The 21,396-nt window shown below is 47.4% G+C and overlaps 1 protein-coding gene across 6 annotated transcripts in view; it reads right to left on the reverse strand.

Annotated features, from left to right (window-relative positions):
- Positions 1 to 21,396, reverse strand: part of UNC13B (unc-13 homolog B) — a 359,613-nt gene that overhangs the window by 20,231 nt on the left and 317,986 nt on the right. For 5 of the 6 annotated variants that reach the window (XM_045020551.1, XM_045020545.1, XM_045020550.1 and 2 more), the window contains 4 exons: positions 15,344 to 15,432; positions 10,318 to 10,470; positions 8,055 to 8,178; positions 126 to 182 (listed from right to left, as the gene is read on the reverse strand). In XM_045020551.1, the coding sequence (XP_044876486.1) occupies positions 126 to 182; positions 8,055 to 8,178; positions 10,318 to 10,470; positions 15,344 to 15,432 (423 nt within the window). The remainder of the gene's footprint in view (positions 1 to 125; positions 183 to 8,054; positions 8,179 to 10,317; positions 10,471 to 15,343; positions 15,433 to 21,396) is intronic. The other variant, XM_045020547.1, reaches the window with a different exon arrangement.

Genomic DNA, 21,396 nt, shown 5'->3' on the forward strand with positions numbered 1-21,396 from the left:
CAGCATGTATTCTAAGGGGCACATTGCCAGTCACAGACAGGGGAGACACAGAACACAGGCTATGCACTACTGCACTTTCAGGTTTGTATACAAGGACATAAATGCAAGCCACACAACATCAGTACCTTCAACTTTGACAAGTGTCCCAGTTCCTTAGCAGCACTGAAAATCAACTGCGTACCCTATGATTGCAAGAAGTTAAAGTGGAAGAAAGGAGAAAGATTAGAAATCAATTTTTGAGCAAGTAAAGGAAAAAGTTGCAAATGAAGCTGGTCCATTGATCTTGATGTAACAAACCCAGTGCCAGACATGCTAGTGTTGTTTTCCTCCATTTCCAAGGAACACATTGGTTAGCTAGGGTAAAAAGCAGCCACATACAGAGCTCCCGCAGGCCGCGGTACACTGCTAGCTCTCATTTGCCAAAACCAATTACGCATCCCGCTGGATTACACACAAACTGATTGTGAAACCACTGTATTACCCTAGTATCAGAGGGGTAGCCGTGTTCGCTGCTTTTACAGATCCAGACTAAGAGTCCTGTGGCACCTTATAGACTAACAGACATATTGGAGCATGAGCTTTCATAGGTGAATACCCACTTTGTCGGATGCATGACGAAGTGGGTATTCACCCACGAAAGCTCATGCTCCAATACGTCTGTTAGTCTATAAGGTGCCACAGGACTCTTTGCTGTATTACCCTAGACTGGAAGCTCTATTACAGCCAGCCCTACAGATCTGGGAGGTCAAAGCTTTTATGGAGTTGACTACAAACTAAGCGCAGATCACATTGTTAGACATGCAGCACGGTGCAACCAAAGAGTGGGGTTAAGCACGTTAGCCCCCCAGTTTGATCGGCTTGGTTTTCAGTGTATTATCTCAGAGTCTAGTGGAATACTCTAACAATTCCTTATTCACAAACATGAGCAGATCGGCACCTAGACATCCCCTGTTCCCACACCACGGTTACTTGTGTCCTGTGAACAATGACACAGTAAGGAAGGAAGCTGGAGCCCTGGTGATGAGAAATGTGACTTGGAGCCAGATACACTGCAGCATAATGAATGCTGGTCCTGGGGCAGTGACAGAGGGGAGGCTGCTGTTGCTTTTCCTCCGCCATAGCATCTTTCCACCCTTCTCTAATGTACCTATCACCTGGATACTGGAGTCCTAAGGCTACAAGCAACCAGACAGTTATTGCACCCATTGCTCCTAAGATCCTTTACGGGATGTGCTTGAAATTATTTTCTTCCTCCCGCTGTTTTCTCCTCCTGCCTGGACAAAGGGCCTGTTCAGTGCAGAGCCTGAGGAATCCAGCCTGCCCTCGCTCTGGTCGTGAATTCCCTCCGCTCTCCGTTGCACGCTCCTCCAGGCTACTCTGGCAGGTGCTGTAAATGTCCAGCTGAATTTCCCCCTTTCTTGCTCAGTGAGGCCTGACGTGTGCTGGGAGGATTGTCCCCTGGAATGGGGAACTGGACCCTTGTCCCTCCAGGCCAGTCAACGATAATTAGGGCACCCACCACTGTTTAATTTTGTTACTTTCCCTAATGACCACCATACACCAGGTCAAAGGGAAGCCCAGTGAAGCTAGCCCTGTCCTTGGGATTGGTGGTGTTCTCGGTAATTTCCACAGGGCCCATATGTTTCCAAATAGCTCGAATGAGCCCCTCAGCTGTACGTTATTTTCCTTCACCACCGCCCCTCCCTACCCCTTTACCCACTAGTCTTCCTTACTTCAGTAATCCCTTCTCTCTCATACCTCCACCCGGAGAGCCCCCAAACCAGACACTCCCAGTGCTAAGAGCCTGGAAGAGCTTGGCTAGTGTCGTTGAGCAAAAAGGCGACAGAGGGAATCTGACTGCACTGTATAAATACATCACCGGGGTGGGGGGGGACACACACCAAGGAGAGCAAAGAACTATTGCAGCTGGAGGATAGTGTTGGCACAAGAATAAATGGGGATAAACTGGCCATGAACAAATTCAGGCTGGAAATTAGGACGATGTTTCTACCATCAGAGGAGGGAGGCTCTGGAGCAGCCTCCTAAGGGGTGAGTGGGGCAAACAACGGAACTGGTTTTGAGAGAAAGCTGGACAAATGTATGAGTGTGATTGTATGACGGGGTTACTTGTGATGCCAGAAGCTGGGAATGGGTGACAGGGGAAGGATCATTTGATGATTCCCTGTTCTGTTCATTCCCTTTGGGGCACCTGGCATTGCCCACTGTTGGAATACAGGATACTGGGCTAGATGGACCTCAGGAACGGCCAGACTGGGTCAGACCAATGTTCTTATGATGGTAGGGGGCAGTGCTTCGCAGCCCTGGGGGCCCCTTCAGGTTTATGTTCCGAAGCTCATGCTTCAGGACTCCAGCTGGTCAACTGCAGGGGTCAGGAAGGGATTCCTGTCCCTCAGGTACTTGGCTGGTATGTGCTTTGTTTTCGCTCTCTGAAGCATCGGGGATGGCCACAGCTGGAGATGGGACATTGGACGGGGAGTGTCAGGGATCTGAGGTGGCACTGAGCATCCTCTCTCTCAGACGCTTGGCTGGCTGGTTCTTGCTCACGTGCTCAGGGTCTGACTGATCATATGATGTGGGGTCAGGAAGGAATTTTCCCTCAGGTCAGACTGGCAGTGACCCGTGTGTTTTTTTTTTAAACCTTCTGCCGTGTGGGGGTGCGGGTCACTAGCTGGAATTATTTGGGTACATCTCACTTCAATCTTTCGCTGCCATTATGGGGTCTTCGGCACTGGTGCATCTCATTCTCTCCCATTCTCTGCCTGTTGCACAGAATACCCTGGTCTGCTGTGGGCTGTGATATTTGGATCTAAGTCTGATGGTTGGGTTTAGCGTGTGGGTGGTGCTGGTGGCCTGTGAAACACAGGAAGTCAGACTGGATGATCTGGTGGTCCCTTCTGACCTTAAACTATGACTCTGTCAGAGACACTGCATGTCTGCTGCCACCCTGATCACTTGGCCTGTCTCCTATATCCCTTCCCCCTGCCATCTAACTCTGTATTTTGTAAGCTCTCTCTGAAGCAGAGGGGTCTGCATGCTGGGGGAGTGGGGCTTGGTGAGGTGGGGGTCTGGGTGCAGCTAGTTGGGGGTCTGGATGTGGGGATGGGACTCATCAGGGTGGAGGTTTGAGTGCAGGGAGCTCAGTGGGGAGTGGTCTGGGTGCAGGGGTGGGAGTCCCGAGGCAGGGTGTCTGGGTGCAGGGGGGCTCCAGATTCAGGGATTGAGGTTCAGTGGGCTAGGGTTCAGATAGGGAGGACTAGGGCAGTTCTGGATGTGGGGTGAGGCTTGGTGGGGGTGTCTGGGTATGAGAGGTCCAGCTGCACGGGGGTTGGGCAGATGAGGGAGCAGCTCCCCATACAGTGACCCCTCCCCCCACAGCTGAGGAGCGATGGCGGCAGGAAGCAGGGGAGGATGCTGAGCTTCCTGCAGCTGGGGGAGGTTTCTGGGAGTGAGTCTGACACAGCCCCAGCCACTCCTTGCAGGGGAAGAGGAAGTCCTGTCCTCTCTTGCCTCCAGCCCAGCCAGGACTAGCAGCTGATCCCGGCTCGGGGTAGGAGCTACTGGATGGGGTGTCCCCAACCCTGCGGTGATTTACCTCTCCGCTGGCTGCTCTGGGTGCCTGAAACAATGTACCTGTGCAGCTAGGGAGTGGTGTGTAACTGCTCTTGCAGCTTCCCTTTGCTTCCCTGTCAGAAAGTCATTTTTCTGCAGGGAAGCAAAGAAATCTGCAGGGCACATGAATTCTGCACATGTGCAGTGGCGCAGAATTACCCCAGGAGTAAGAAAGGTATATCCTAGTAGCTTTTACAAGGTGCTGCTAACTAATCACACTGCTGCAATACCTGACTGATGCGTGTGACTTCACTTAGGGCTTTTGATCTGCATTTATGGCCAAATGGTAAATGCTGTGTGATTTCTGGAGTTCATTTTTACTTCGAAGAGGTTCTTAAGGTTTCAGCACCTGCTGAGCTAAGCAGAAGAGCACACACTACTTCTAAATCAAGTTACAAGACATTTTAAATTAGCAGCCCCAAAATGCTATTTAAATATTAATATTTCACAGTTCAGTTCTGTCATTCCTCTTTGGAATTTTTCAATACGAGTTTGAATAACAACATTAGCCAGCCAAGGCACGTAGCATTCCTGCTGCAGGCTCCTAAGTAGGCCAGGTCTGAAACACTGAGCAGTACCCAGTGACTCAGAATGCTTCATGCAACAAAGCCGCTCAGATAACTAGTCTCCAATTTTTCTTTCCCCCTAGGCACTATCCCTGCCAATCAATGCCAATCTCTGTCAGCATATGTTTGCAAACAGAAGTTATTCCGTTATTACAATGAGTTTGTCATCAAAGCTGGGATTGCCCAAATGAAATAATATGGACAGCTCCTGTCTTTGCCTGGTGACACTCTTGTAAACAAGATACTACGGCTCCTCAAAAGGCTGTTTATCCATGCAAGGAAACATTCCACCACAAAACTCTCTCGAGACACCTTGTACCATGTGCATCACCTTGGGAATGAACCTCCACAACTGTCACTGCAGAAATCTGAATTCAGCAGCAATCCCTGGAAACAGCAGAACCTCCACATGTCATACAGACACTACAATATTTTAATCCTTTGACATCCAGTGCTTAGCACAAAAGTATTTCCTGGTGATCCCCAGAACAAGTGCTTAAAGCATCATGGAGGAACATGGGGAGAGAGCATGGGCCACCACAGGAAGTACTGCCATCTCTCTGGTGACACCCATCATTCTGAGCGGTGCAGGATGTAAGCAGTTCTCATTTTCCTAGCGCTTTCTAAGGAAATTCACTTGGTCTTCATACCTGCACCTGTCACTGACATAAGGCAGCTTCATTTGCAGCCTGGGGATAATTCAAATCTCTGTTCATGGTTTGATGGTTGTAAAAGAGCCATTCAGGCAGGGTTCTCGGCTGCTGTCCGCCAATGGGGGATGCCGATTTACACTCTCTGAAGAGTAAGCTGCCAAAGTTTAACATGTCCTGCCACTTGATTTGACATATGTAACAATACACAGGTCTGCAGACGGTCACTAACCCCACAGTCTTTGTTTGTAAAGAGCTCGTTAGTACCCAGGTTTATTTCTTTATGTGGTACTAATTTGCGAGTGCTTTAGCTTGCATGAAGTACTGCCTTGAGGCACATTTATTCCATTCAGTGTGTGTTCGACGCTCAGATCAGACTGCCTTTAGATTTGATTATGGGCATTATTTGCGTTTATCTATTTAAGAGGCTTTATCTGACAAGCAGAGCTTCTGTATAGTGCCCATTAAAATCAAAGATTATTTATTCTTCTAAGGTGTTTTTGCTACATTAAGCGATCACAAGCTAGCTTTTAATCTGGGACAGAAAAGGCTTCTCGTATTTGGAAGTGGTTCAGTACGCAGTGCGCAGAATCTGACTTTCCAGCACAGCTCATGAAAAGATGCTGATTTAGCTCAGCTGGCCCAAAGCTAAGGTAAACCACCTCCCCACACACTTGCTACAGGAGCAGACTTGGAATTCCTTGCCCTTGGCTAATGCAACAGAGAGGTTGTGTTTATCTCCAGAGGCCATAAGCTGTGCTAGCAGCCCTCCTGCCAGAACAGTTCCCCCCGCTGACTGCTAAAGCAGCACTGCCATCCACTTCAGAGGATCTGTTTGCATAACAGGCAGGGTGCTGCTCTGTGAGAGGTAAAATCAGCTCTGCAGTTTGGTCCGGGAGGGTGTTAGTTGCCGTTCGGATTGAAATGCTCGGCTGTAATCCCTCCATGTGGATGCTGCGGGTGTGAATGTAAAGGTCCTGCCTTCGCACAAACGTAGTCCTGTTAGAAGAGGAGCGTAGACATGCTCTAGAGAGGCTGAATCGTGTGTCTACTCCAGATCACGCACTCGTTTAGGGGAGATGGGTCTCCCCAGGGGCACAGAAGGAAACGCAGTAGGGGTGTGTGTCATTCTGGCCATCAGCTGGGTGGGCTGTAGCTGCCCATTGTGTAATGAGAATGATGGCAAATAAGGCAGAGAGATCTGAGGAGCCATCCATCCATGTGTGAATCAAGCATCTGGTTACTGACCTGCAGCCACACAATATCGGGCTGGGGTGCACTCTACTGCAGGGAAGGTGAAAGGAATGTGCATTAGCTTTGATAATATAATAAAATGGGATGTATTCAGAAGCCCAAAAATATTGAGTTCCAGAGACTTAACCCCATATATCCACTCAGCCAAGAGAGACAGCATTGTAATTAAATGTTGATCTTTACTTATAATTGGTGAGGTGTGTGAATTACTGTCTGAATTACTGCAGCTCATGTTACCATTGATCTTGAAATCCACAGAAATTCGATACCCACAGGCTTATGAGCCAGTGAACTGCGTGTGTTATTAAGACACTTGCTGCTGCCTGCTGTCCTAGAGGTGTGAAAGCAATAGCTGAGTTACAATTCCATTATAACCTACATCCCAGTAGCTGACTAGCTTCTCTTGTCAGAGAGCCACATCCTGCCAACGGGAGAAATCCTGCAGAAGCAGGAGAGGACTCGGGCTTCTTTTCGTAGCCTCTCCATTCTGAATGTGTCAGAGAAGGTAACGAAGCCACACGGTGCGTCTCAGAATGGCTATTCTGGGGTGACTTCCAGCAGGGCTGCAAGCAGGAGCCTTTCAGGGGGAAAGGTGGCGTCAGGTGCTTTCCTCTCACTCCGTATGGGAACCTGCATAAAAGCCCAAAGCAGCTCCTCCCCCGGTGCCCTAGGAAAGCTTTTCTTTCAGCTCTTCAGGTGAGAAGGGATTGTTAGGATCATCATAAGGCTGCTCTTACATTCAGGCTTCTGCAAATCTACTAACAGACTCTTTCCACAGCAGCTTAAAAGTAGCCTAGAAAACACACATGCCCCCCTCCCTTAAAGTTATGTATTTTCTCCATTCTAAATCCAGCACACAAATGAAACTGATTAAAGAAACACAAACATGGTCACTTAAAACCTGAACACGGAGCGAAGATGCTCAGATCTCTTGCAATAGTTTCTTGCGTGACAGGCAGGATTCACTGTGTGCAATACAGCTCTGGTGTTTACAATATCCTTAAGGGTGAGACAAGGGCCCTCCCTCTCACAAGACAAATACATTTACATCAAGATGCAAGTCTCCACCACTTCTTCAGACGCCATGACCTGAACACCTTTCAACACATACCAGAAACTGGTGACAAACAAGAAGAGGCACTCAGTACATCAACCCCAGGCCAAGAGCCTGCTTTCATGTGGACAAGTAGTAATATTTCTGGACCATTTCCAAACAATTAGTTTATAACCCAGGACCAGGAGTTTACTCTGCCTGTGACTGGACACCATCCTAGGAAGCAGCTGGATATCTGGGATTGCAATGTAATCTGCTTCTGTAGTTCACTAGGATTAGGGGACAGGCTAATTTTTCATTAACAGGTCACTGCAGTTCATGACACATGTTAATCCAGTTGGTCCCTACAGCTGAACACTTACAGATGTCTACCTTTGAAATCAGGTGTATCCTGGTCATGCTTCAAACGCCTCCCCGCAACTGGAGACACAGAAACACCACCCCACTCAGTAGGGATGACGCAGCCTAAAAGTGTCATTAACGAGCATCCCCAAATTAATCATGTCTAACAAGAGAAAAACACTCCCCAGCCTAGGGAGCTGCTGATCACTAAGTGAAAGCGTTTCCATGGTTAAGCTAAGCCGGTGTAGTCAACACCCGCAGCCGGGTAATTTGGTGAGCGTCGCCTTATGAGAAAGATTGCAGACTCCTAGTCAACAATTTGGTGCACTTGACAGTCACGCTCTGGACTCCGGCATCTCAGAGGCTGTGCTGGGAGAGCTCTCTCTGCCTTGAGATCCCATTACCCATAAACCCATTGCTTTATTTTCTTCAATTCGTTTTCCTTTCAATGTTCACCCTTCAGAACAGGCTGCTCTGCAGACTCCACTACCCAGACAGGGTTATACAGCAGAATGAGCCTGGTTTCTGCACTGAGTAAGGAACAAGGTTATGCTTTACCGTGTGGTCTGTGAGCGGAGGCAGCACAATGAGCTTCTCCATGGTATTCATCACCACCCTCCAGAGCTCCTTCAGCACCCGCTTCAGCACGGTCTTTTCACACACCGTGGCAAAGAGCGTCAGGCTGCAGGGAGAGAGCAAGAGCTGATTAAAACAATGCAGTTCCAGCAGTGCAGGCTGTAGGAGAAACGAGTGGAAGTGTGGGTGAGATTTAATGCCTCACTTAAACAATTGATGTTAACTCTCATCTCACATCTCATAGGAAAGAGCAGCATTCCCTTTGCCTACAGCGCTGCTAAAGTAACGTTTTCGGATGCTTTTTCCTTCAGCTTCAGCACTAAGGCATTTGCACAAAACAGGATTTTTGTGCCTAAGAATTCAGCCACTGCTATTTAACCCCCAGAGCAATAGAAAGTTTTGATTTGTATTATGGCAGCTTGCAGGGGCCCCAAACAGGATCAGGGCCCCACTGTACTGGATGCTTACACACAAAATAGAAGAGGCCCTGCCCCAAAGGGCTCATTCAAGACCCAGCAGGTGAGTTTACACTAATCGAGGGCCATTCTACTCTGCTAGCTAGCGTGACCTCCAGAAACACTCCATAGAACTCACTCTGATCAAGCCCATCACTTCGATTGTGCTACAGCCTCTCTTATGGAGGTAGGTACCAAAGTCAGTGTCCCAAAAATGGTCAGGAATATCACATTCCCACTCAGTACTGTGACTCCCTGTGGAGTATTTACACCCTCCAGACCATTTAGATCATTGTATCCTCCTAGCCACAGAAACGAAGTTTCCTCATTTTTCAGATACATGCTCTCTTTACATGAGAGATCCTAGTCGGAGCTCTGTTCCGCATCTCCTCTGAGGTCTCTGCTGCAGCTGGAAATGAGAGACCAGGCAGGCGCACAGCTGTTCTTTGCTTTCCTCTCCTTGTGCCAGAGATGAAAAGTAAAGTTTTAATGAAACAAAGCTCCCCCAGAGTCCAAAGGCAGTGGCACTGCTACTTTCAAGGAACATATGCTCAGCTGTAACACGTCTGGAGAGGGTGCACACTGGCATCCTTCTGTAAGCTCAGCTGTGTCTCTCTCCCTCCAAACACTAACCACGTATATCTGAATGAGACACCACAGATAGAAGTAAGAGTAAAAGCAGCAGCCCAAGTATTCCGACCTGCCAGAGCCCGTTCCCACAGAAGAGTGAACGTAACTGACTGTAGGCCAGCAAAAGGCCACGTGGCCCAACGGATGGGCTCTTTGAACGCTGATTTGAAACCCACCTTCCTGCTTCTCTCAGGAGAGCCCTCAACACCCTTCTCCAGAAACACATCAAGCTATTTCTTGGCTTCAATTCTGTGCTTGGCTATAGCTGCCTTCCTCAGCATCAGTTCTCTGTGTTTACTCTCTTTTGCCTGGAAGAGTTCTGATCAGTTTCCCTTTTCACCTCTCTCTGACCATCCCTCTGCCAGTGTAAGGGCACAGAGACATTAGACTCACCGGCAGAGTCCCACGAGGCTATATCTATAGGAAGCCATTGGGAGAACTGAGGACACAACACACTGGCTGAAGTGCCAGCAATACATAGACAACACTCAAGCACGAACACAGCCTCTCCCGGGTCTCTCAATGCCTAGCCAAAATCCTCAGCTGGGTGAAGAGCAACTGGCCAGAGCTGAACCCAGGCAACAAAGAGGTGATGTTAGCAGGATGCAGGCAGTGTTTAGAGGAACTTGCCTCCTCTGTAGGATAGAGGAGAAGAAGAATCCAGGCTCTGCCGCTGACTTGCCGAGGAAAGAAGTCATAAGCATTCCCACTTCTACTTCCCACCAATAGAAGGTGATGCTGCCTCCCAGGAGTAGTTAGGTAAAGCACGGAAATTGCTTTACAGATGTAAAATTGCTACTGTGTATGCATGCTCACTATGAAGCACACAGTCCCTTTCAGCATCCAACCCGAGGAGAAGATGGAATGACAAGTATAAATGCAACAAAATAAACCATTTCTCATGCAACAAAATCACAAATTATACCTGGCGAATATCATGGGATTCACAGAAACACCATGATATCTGCTGGCTGACACTTTCAAAATGAGAAAGTCTGATATGTCATCCAGAAGCTGTCTCTTTTCCTAAGATAAAAACCCTCCGGGATGACTCTGATAGAGAAGACGTCTCCAGGGAATCATCCAGAAGGCTGGAGAAACGCCTCTCAGTCTGTTAGAAATTTTATGGCAGTATGAATACAGAACTGAGCTCTTCTTACTTTCCATCCAGGAAGTCCATTAATGGCCTCAGGACATTGTCCGCGTCTTGCGCCACCGTGTTCCTGGCATTTGCAGGGATATTTCCTGTCCCTTTCACTTGACAGAGTATATCTGACATCTGCTTGACACACTCATCAATACGGCTCTGAAAGCTAGACAGACAATAGAAACAAAGTTATTCAGCGGCAAAGCTATCACCTTCTGCACATGAAAACATAACTTGTGTTCACTTAACTACGCAATACTCCTCCTGACTCCATCTAAGACCTTCCCTATTGCTTCCTTCTTGGTGCTGTTAAGAAGGACATGCTATCAGGGTAATTAACTGTGTAGAATATCAGTAGTGACACTAGCATCCCTACACATGGTCACATCACGTTGGAGATAAACTCAGTCACTTAATTAGAAAGCTGCCCTTTCTTTTTCCAAGAATTACAACTGCACGTACTGTTCTGTGTTTGGTGTATACTGTCTATGACTTCACGCAGATCAGTAGTGTAACCAGTGCTCAACTGCAATGCACAGCAGACAGACACGTACATACTGCTCATTGCCAGACCTCCCAATAGAGAGTTGTTAAAATCACAGGTGCTCAGCAGCAAAGACACGGGCTGACTGAAACAAGCCCCAGCACCACAGGGCCTGGGTTATACATAAGTGTCAAGACTAACTGGGGCTTGGCTAGCCAAGTGAACAATGTCTGTCTCTGTTGAAGTGACATGCCAGCCATTAGGGGAGTTCAATTGTCTGGAACTCCCAAGGATAGACGGGTAGAGATCCGAGCCACATCCATTCAGGAAATTAGCTTGTCACAACCACTATCAGTAGATGGCAACCTAGTTACTGCAGACAATCAAGAAGAATCTAATGTGATTTAACGTGGGGATTACTGCAGCAGAGCCGTCAGCACATCAGCTGGGAATGAAGGGAAATGCCTTGACATTTAAGTTTGCAATATTGTCGTGGCTGTGCTGGTCCCAGGGTATTAGAGACACAAGGTGGGTGAGGTCAAATCTTTTACTGAAGAAGCTGGTCCAATCAGAGGAATCACCTCATCCATCTTGATATTTAAGGCCACTATTACTGACAATAGATGGGAAGTGTGGCATTCAATTAGCTAATGTTTGTGCAGGGCCTTGAACACGTAAGAAGTGCTAGGGATTGTGGCCAAGATTAACACCCCTTACTCCACCAAATCAACCGAACCTGCGGGCGGGGGTCTACAGCTGGCTTCTAAATCTATATTTGGGCACCTACATAAAGGGCCTGATTTCCTACAGCGTTGAGTCAGCGGGACACGTGTGGCATAGGTGGGCCTCTCTCCTTTCAAAACATGTACCCTCTGCTCCTGCTACTCACTAGGCTCCGTGCCCCACTGCCTTCTTCTCTCACCATGGAGCAGCCTCCCACCAGTGCATCCTACTCCACTGAAGCAACCCCAGAGCCAGGCCTCCGTTCTCACGTTCACCTCTCTGACACTGCTGAGGTGCTCGAGAGGGTAGGAACACCACAGCGTGGCACTCAGCAGAGTGCCAGCATACAGTGCTGCAGCAGCCAAATGCTCAGGGTCTCACTGATCGCCATATCTGGAGTCCGGAAGGAATTTCCCCCCAGGTCAGATTGGGAAGGGGGGGGGGTTCTCCTTCCTTCGCAGCATGGGGCACGGGTCACTGGCAGGTTTAAACTAGTATAAATGGTGGATTCTTTGTCACTTGAAGTCTGTAAATCACGGTTTGAGGACTTCAGTAACTCAGCCAGAGATTAGGGGTGTTACAGGAGGGGATGGGTGAGATTCTGTGGCTTGCGTTGTGCAGGAGGTCAGACTAGATGATCATGATGGTCCCTTCTGATCTTAAAGGCTATGAGAGGCCTCATATTGCAGGGATCTGTGCTTGGGAATAGGGTGGGCTGTATATAGACAAGAAATTATCAGCTTCTCAGGGTCCAGCAGCAGCTGCTTCCTTTAGCCCCAATGAGCTGAGTCCTCTGCTCTGGACCCTTTCTGCCAGCTGGTGCAGGGAAGCAGGGGTTTCCAAACACAGAAAACACCAGCTTCCGTGAAAATGGCCATGCAGCTGCGCCAAGTCACCGACACCCAAGAATTCCTGGTTTGCAGGGTCACATAACTACATTAGGGGAAAACATTAAGCGTTGGCAGCTACATCTGACTCTGTGCATAAACTGCAACGTAACTGGGTTGCCCAGCATAAACCAGTCACTGCAGTGAGCTAGGGATGTCAGTGTCTCAGGCACCAACAGATAAGATTCCAGCATTCCCCGATCCATATGCCGTCTCCTCTCCTCCAAGGGTTCCAAGAACAAACAGCATCTAACCCGCAGTTAGGTGTAAACTGTGCTATGTTTTCTCTGAGCTATAAAACCTGGAGTATTTATTACGCGTGAAAAGCTGATGTGGAGTGTTACACTAAGTAGGCTGGTAATGCAGCAGTCGTGTCTCAACGCTGTTGAGCTATTGAGATGTGAACACCCGACCCAGGTGTGTTTGGAATACATTTACTATGTTTGGGATGTGCAGAATGGGATTAAGGGTGTTCTAAGGATAGACCCACACCAGGCCAGGATGCAGAGAAGGGATTGTCAGCCTGCTGAGACAGACCATGTCAGATACTGATTTAATTTCATTCTTTCTACAGAATGGCCATTTCAGCCGTGCAAGTGGCTCCATACCAAGCACCAATCTTGAATAAAGCTTGGTTCGTAGGTATCTATGTCTAAGGTGCCTATCATCTTGGTATCTGAGCTGACAAGGTGGCAGGCGGTTCTCCAGCTTGCTCTAGGTTTAGTTGTGGATGTTACTTTTGCAAGACACATGCTGTGGCGTCTTGCCGCCCATTCTTTGGGAAACGGTACAGCAAAGCGGGGGTCTGCAGATAGCAAAGGGAGTGCTCCAGGCCTGCTGCTGAAAAAGCTCATCTCTTGCCTCTTGAATCTGTACCTAGGCTACCGAAGACAATGTGCTGGAATATCCTAGCTGCCACGCACCCCCGGTCTTGGGGCGGGGGTATTGTTTGTTATGCAGTGTTGGAAGCCTACAGCCCTTCCAGAAGGGAGTGTGAGAGTGGGAAGAGGTGGGTGTGGGACCATGCGATGGGGTGAATTACTCTCCCAGTATCCACACATTGTGTCCATCAGTAATGCACTAAATATGGCTCTTTGGCCAAACACGTCTCTGTCATGCTGTGCTCTGTGATGGTGCTTCCTCAGGACAGAGGGAGCAGGGAAATTAGATGTAACTGTTTCCTCAGCCACTGCAGCTATCCCTCAAACATGAAAAAAGATCTGATGCATAAGAGGTGCAAAGTGTCCCAGGAGTTGCCATTTGTACAGATGCTTTTTATGCTAGTGAGGACACCTATCCTACCTCTCAGTTACATCCAGGAGGAGATCTGTCTTGCACAGTACACTGCCCTTCCACTTTTAATTTGATACCATCATTTCTGAATAAATGAAGCAGCTGAACCCTATTGACTGGTTAATCTCTCTCTCTCTGGCACACGTTTTTGAAACACTCCCTGATAACATGTCCTGATACTGCATAATCTCTGTAAATTACACTGTCAAATGCCAAGATTCCACCCTAATTGTCTTGTAACATTGACACTGTGAAGACAAGTGTCAGATAACAATACTAACCCACTAATTATGATTTCTCACTCATCCTCCATCTAATTATGAATGTCATTGACTCAGTTCCATGTGTTCATATCTCCCCATCTCCTGCTGCCACCATCCATGAATAGCAATGGGAGTTACGCACTTAGTTACCAGTTCCATATGCTGAAAATGCAGCTGTGTGTCAATAAGTCCCACAAAGTAACTGACGGTCATAAATACTACAAATGTATGGATGGGAAGCAGAGCAGTCAGGCTGAGTTTTTATTCTCACCACCCAAGAAGGAGCTGCACTACTGGATGTGCCTGCATTAAGCTTTTTATAGGGCATAGATGAGATGAACTGTCCTTATTGTGGGGAATAGTGATTGTCAAAGATTAATAGACTGGATCAATTGGGGGACATTTTACTTAGGAACATAGGATGGAAGGGAACTCCTGGCTCATCAAGTCCAGCCTCCTGCTATCACAGGCCACCCCCGCCCATAAATCCCATTCATAAATGTATCAAAACTAGTTAAGCTGTTTCCCCCCACTACTCCTGTTGGGAAGCTGTTCCAGAACCTGACTTCTCTGACGGTTAGAAACCTTCTTCTAATTCGCAGGCTAAACATATTTATGGCCAGTTGATACTCAATCCATGCCTCCATACAGAGACCTGAACATCCAGCAAAGGTAAAGACAGTCTTCAGCCTTCCAGTTTTGCTTAAGCTGCAACTTTTGTGCTCACTGTAGATTTGTGATAGCTGAGGCACATTCCTTGCCACAGGTAATTTGTATCTATGATTTGTAAATAAAGCTTTTAATTGCAACTAGCAACAATTCTGGCACTGGTGCTAGCAATGACTGACCAGCCTATAAAAAAGTGCCAACCTCTGCAACACTAGAGTACCGAGTCTCAGTGTGAATCACAAACGCTAAGCCAGTTTCCTTCCGATTTTAATACTCATTTAACAATCAGAAAGCACTCAGCTGTTACGTACTTTAACAGAATGTTTGCATTTAAACAAGAATATCACTTCTGAATGTTCAACTGGAAACTGCTTTCAGAGCAATGAAGAACAGGACTCAATTCTCCCAGACACAAGTGCTGTTAGCAGCAGGATCAGCAATATATGTAATCCAAATTTCACAGTTCAGATTCTCACGTTCTGTTCCCAGGCAGAGCAATGAACACAACAGATACAGTTTTCTGAAAGTTTCTCAATTCTTCAGATGGAGAATTGAGCACATGAAGAATTGAGCAAAGTCAGGGCCATGAATTTGATTCAAAACAGAAACACACTGTGAAATTGCCATGTGTTTTACTTTCATCTCTCAGTCTCAGGAGAGATGCAGCTGGAGCGGAAGGAAAGGAATGTTTCCATGGTTATAGAAGCTAGATGTACTCACCTGTTACCAAACACAACACTGAGCTCATCCAAAACATTGTTCAGTTTCACTTGGAGCTCTTTGAGATTGTCACTTGCTTCTGGGTCCAGCTGTGGATAAAAGGAGAATGCTTAGCTGGAAAGCAGAGGTTGGTTTGCTGTTCCCCAAAGCACCATTAGCCACTGATGACTAAATGGTAGAAAAGCACATGAAATATCCTCAAAATGTGTTTACTAGTATCCTTTCCCAGGCACCACTGTAGAGCTTCATGGCCAGTGATAGAGCCACTAGAGACCTCCCCATAGAACTTGGGAGACATGAACGAAAGTTACTTTGGCTCCTACTTTTCACCACCTCTTCTCAAAGTCATCCCTCTTCCTGCTACTCGTGGAGGTAAGAAATAAAGAACCATTTAAACCTTTCTGGCACAGAACCCAGACTGCCGTGTTACTGCAATATATACCTTTGGGTTCCGAGTCGCCTTGTGGCTATAGGTTTAATCGAAGACTGGCTTCTTTAAAGTGTGGCTTTTTACTGGGCTTTGTTTCTCCATTGTGAATTTGACAGTAGCTGCACCACCTTCCACCTCCAGTCTTTGCTCAGACTTCAGGCTGCGGTTCAGTGGAACATGGGGAATATGGCCACATTTCCCCCACTCTTTTGAAAATCTGGCCATAAGTGTCACAAAGGGAGCGGTTATGTGCTGAGCACTTTCGAAAATACTGACCCAGTTGGGGATCCTGAACACATGAAGATCTGGCCCCTTAGTGCTCAGCCCTGAATACTCCTGAGTTAGACTGAGATACAATCGAGATCACAGCGTGCGAGTCTTTCAGCTGAGACATGAAAACCTGAGATCCTGCCTGCACTGCATGAACAGGACTGACCTCTTGACCCCTGCCCTAAGAGTCCTGGTTTGCTCCACGACCCATAGCCAACAATTTCCCTCTTCTGCATTTGTGCAGTGTGCCTGATGCTGGCGGTTGCCTCTCTCCAGCCTTAGGTGGCTGTATTTCAGCAGGGCAGCGCTGCCTGCACATGTGGAGTTTGGGCTGGAAATGCTATATGAATGTAAGATAGGATCACTTCCGGTTACATCAGTCTTCTGGTTCTTAAGCATAAATAAAACGCCTCTGCTGTTTGTGAATTGGGAACTCGAGCCTGACCTCCAACTTAGACCATCTAGTCACTGATACAGGTACTTGTTGCAACAGCAGTGCGGTGGCTAGAATTCAGGGGCTTAGGTTTCTAGGCTAAATCTCAGTATTGGAGCTAGACAGGAATTAAAGACAACAGGAGTTCCTGCTACCACATTCTGTGCTGGCTGGAGTCCTGCTTATCTCCTTTAGCATCTATCAGAGAAAGCAAAGCCTCTGGGGAAATACAGAGCTTTGGAATGGGATTCACTCCTTTCCCTTTAATAAGCTAGCTGGGAAAATCCAGATTTTAATAGGTGTTAGAAAGTGCGCTTACCAGTCTTCTAGATCAGTTTTCAAAAACAGAGAGAGAAATAGCAGCTGTTGGTTTATTGATGAGTCTCAGGAGTGAAGCGCTGCCTGCAGTGACTTTCCAGCTTTATTAATGTGAGTTGTAATGTCATTCCCTGTGCACCTGTTTCTCCACACAGGCAGCAGTGAAGATGGCAGGATTCGATCAGGAGGCTAACTAGAGACTTTGGGCCCAACTCACCGGTACAAAGCTAGGGATACAGTCTCCTAGCGGTTGCTTTTCTTTCTACCCTCCAGCCCCCTTCTATTCCCCAGGCATGTAAGACATCATCAGTTTAGTCTCCAATGCAGAATGTGCAGTTTACAGCACCGTTACTCCCCTGAGCTCAGCCCACTGTCTGGGGGAGTGGGACTCAGGATCAGCGTGACTCACCGTGACATTACAGACAAATGCTTTGCCAGCTGAACTAGAGGATCAGCTCTCTTCTTACACAAGCCAGCAGATCTGGTACTGATCACTCACCACGCCTTATAGTCTGCTATTTCCTTCATAGCTACAGGCTGTGGCTGTGCTGAATCCACAGGATATTCTTAGGTCAGCATCTATGACAGCGATGGTGCATTGCAACTCATGGCCCTTGGAATGTCGAGCTCATGCAGTGTACAACGAATGAGTTATTTTACTGTGGAAAGTTACATAAGAACATAAAAAATGGCCATTCTGGGTCAGACCAACGGTCCATCTAGCCCAGTACCCAGTGCCAGGTGCCCCAGAGGGAATGAACAGAACAGGGAATCTCACCAAGTGATCCATCTCTGGCAAACAGAGGCTAGGGGAACTCAGAGCATGGTTACTACAGAGGATGCATTGAGTGCATCCAGGCTGCCTCTTACTATTTTATTCTTCAGAGGGGAGCCGTGTTAGTCTGGTTCTGTAGAAGCAGCAAAGAATCCTGTGGCACCTTATAGACTAACAGACGTTTTGAAGAAGTGGGTATTCACCCACGAAAGCTCATGCTGCAAAACGTCTGTTAGTCTATAAGGTGCCACAGGATTCTTTGCTGCTTCTATTTTATTCTTGTAGCAGTGAACCTCCCCTTCCCCTCCTGTCAGAGAGCAAAATATGGCTCCTCGGTATCCTATCATCACCAAGTTTTGCATTGGCTAGAGAGGATATCTGGGAGCAATACTTCACCCAGGGGATGAACACTCAGGCCTTTACAGTGCTTCTGGCCAAGGGGCTGCAGACCCAAACTCAGATCCCTGTAGCACTGTCTCTCCTCTAAACTGACCCCCGCCCCCTTTTCAGGTGCCATTAACAAGACTGCTACTGACACTGATTAAAAAAGTTTCTAGTTTTTTCCTCATTACACATTAGTAGCCACTAAGTGATAGTGGAAGGAAAGCCAGCTGTGGTGCTGAATTTCTCAGCTCAGTGGCAGAAAAATCCTTTGTCATTATGTAGATGTTGATTCTTCTGAACAGCTGCTAACACATAAGAAGGAGACGTGTAGATAATGTATTAACTAGCTCCTTAATGGCTGGTATTGGCATTCCCTGGCTCGACACAAACTGCAGGGGATTAACTGAACTGGGATTTAGGTCCATTAGAAGGGCGTGAGATTGGTGCCTACTATTTCTGTATTTGAATTAGATACAAGTTACAGTCCTTCATAGACTTTCTTCAGCTTTCAGTGTAGCTGGAAACTCTTCTCTGCCAATATGGTGAAGCACTGATAAAGGCTCTTGAATGAACTGATATCCCTGGGCAGGGGCGGGTGTACGTTTTTGGCCGCCCCAAGCAGTCATGCGTGGGAGGCGCCCCGGAGCCGCGGGAGCAGCGGACCTCCCGCGGGCATGACTGCGGAGGGTCCGCTGGTCGCTCGGCTGGACCTCCCGCAGCTGCGGACGGTTTGCAGGTCCGGCGGCTCTGCTGGAGCTGCCGCAGGCATGCCTGCGGGAGGTCCAGCCGAGCCGCGGGACGAGCGCCCCCTCCGCAGTCATGCCTGCGGCAGGTCCGGTCGTCCCGGGGCTCCGGTGGACCTCCCACAGGCATGACTGCGGCAGGTCCGCCGGCCCAGCCTGCCGACCCCCCGGGAAAGGGCCGCCCCACGCGCGTGCTTGCCGCGCTGGGGTCTAGAGCCGGCCCTGTCCCTGTGGGGGAGGGATAGCTCAGTGGTTTGAGCATTGGCCTGCTAAACCCAGGGTTGTGAATTCAATCCTTGAGGAGGCCTCTTAGGAATCTGGGGCAAAAATTGGTCCTGCTAGTGAAGGCAGGGGGCTGGACTTGATGACCTTTCAAGGTCCCTTCCAGTTCTAGGAGATTGGTATATCTCCAATTATAAAAATACTTAGCAGTCATTGACTGAGCAGCAAAGTGTACCAGCTATCCATGAGAACAGGAAATGCCACTTGGACTGCACAATAAACCAGGCTTGCAGAGCGGAGCAGCAAGGAATATTAGAAAGTTGGTGCATTGTAATGCATATCATGACCATGGCATTTCTGCTGGAAGCTGGAACTTCACTGCCTTATTGAGCCTTACAATCTCCCTCACGCTGGGTGCATGGAGCGTGACACTGAGAAAGCAAGCTAATAAAAATGTTCTCTTTCTATGAAACATGAGACAGCCTAGACTACAGGGTGATGAATTCTGAACAAATGTTCTAATTCTAGTAGGAATAATACTTGGCACTTCCACAGCATCGTTTGAGGATCTAAAAGCAGCGTCGAGACAATGAATGGAGACTCTCAACACCCACCCTACACATGAAGCCGGGAAGCATTCTCTCGATTTTCAGAGATGAGGCATCCTGTCTCTATTTGAAGACATCAAGAAATAGAGACTCTACCACTTCCCATGGCAGTTTGTTCCCATAGTTAATCCCCTTGCCGGTAACAATTTGTGCCTTATTTCTAAATTTGATTTTGTCTGATTCTAACGTCCACCTCCTGATGATTGTCGTGCCTTTTGCTGGTGGATTAAAAAGCCCTTTGGTACCAGCACTTTCTCTCTGCATAGGTACTTGTACACTGTAATCAAGACACATCTCACACTTCTTTTTGATAAGCTAAACCAGATTGAGACCTTCTTTAAAAGGACACAATACATTGGCTTTTGTCACTTGGTCCCAAGGATCACTCACTTCTCCCCCACCTTTCAGGAAAGGGAGAAGATGGAGGGCTGAGCAAAGCCAGCAGTAGGCATTTCTAACTCTACTGTGGATTTGACAGCAGTCTTACAAGCCTGGAGAATTCAGCAGGATAAGAAGCTCTTAGCAGGAGCCTGGACCCAAGGAATGCTTTCCCACAGTTCTTATAACAAAGTCAAGGCTGTTTTTCAGCTATCCTGGGGTCTGTCATACAGGTGACTTAGCATTTAAAATGAGGGAGAAATCTGGCTGAACACTAAGAAGAGAGTATGTTTTTTTACTGGAGCATTTTTCATACAGCTTAGCTGATAGCATGAAAACTGATCTACTAAAGACTTTGTTCTCAAGGCTCAATACAGTAGCACCTCAGTGTTATGAACACCTCAGAAATGTTCCTAACTCGGGACAAAACATCATGGTGGTTCTTTCAAAAGTTTACAACTGAAAATTGACTTAATACAGCTTTGAAATTTTACTATGCAGAAGAAAAATGCTGCTTTGCCTTTATTTTGTAGTAGTTTACATTGAACACAGAACTGTAATGTATTTGCTTTTTTGTGCGTGTGTGTCTGCTGCTGCCTAATTGTGTAATTCCGGTTCCAAATGAGGTGTGTGGCTGACTGGTCAGTTCGTAATTCTGGTGTTTGTAACTCTTAGGTTCTACTGTAAATAATAATATTCTCTGATATTTTCCCTGGGAGGCTTGTACTTCAAAAAAAAATCTAAGTTTTTACACCTTTTAATTGGGCTTTTGCAGCATATCGAGAATTCGTGGCAGTGGGCAGTGCAGTACATGGGTTTTTATCCTGCAGAAGTTAATGATTGCATAACTTGTGAAAGGCAAAAGGCGGCAGTGAGTGGGCTGCAAAGTCGTTCCTGACGAATGAAAATAGAAAGTATTACACTGCCCACTGTCAGACTGTTTGTACCATTCCCAAGCAGGGGTGACAAGAAAACAGCACAAGTGGCATGAGGGGGGAGGGATAACTCAGTAGTTTGAGCAGAGGACTGCTAAACCCAGCGTTGAGAGTTCAATCCTTGAGGGGGCCATTTGGGGATTGGTCCTGCTTTGAGCAGGGGGTTGGACTAAATACCTCCTGAGGTCCCTTCCAACCCTGATATTCTATGGATTCTATGACTGCTTTGCTTGCATGAATTTATGACTGCCACATTCAAAGATATCCAGATTCCAAGGCCAGAAGGGACCATTGTGATCATCTAGTCTGAGCGCCTGTGTAACACAGGCCGGAGACCTGCCCCAAAATAATTCCTAGAGCAGAGCTTTCAGAAAAATGTCATTATGCATCTGTGAAGAGATGAGTGAATTATACAAGTTACTCCAAAGTTATGTCAGTGACATCTGGGAACATATATGACTACCATCACCAGAGAATCTGTGCCTACAACATTTACACCACAACACCATTGTGTATAATGCTTTTACCACTACAAATAATTGCAGAAACACTATTTT

The sequence above is a fragment of the Mauremys mutica genome, chromosome 6 (assembly GCF_020497125.1).
Source record: "Mauremys mutica isolate MM-2020 ecotype Southern chromosome 6, ASM2049712v1, whole genome shotgun sequence".
Lineage (NCBI taxonomy): Eukaryota > Metazoa > Chordata > Testudines > Geoemydidae > Mauremys > Mauremys mutica.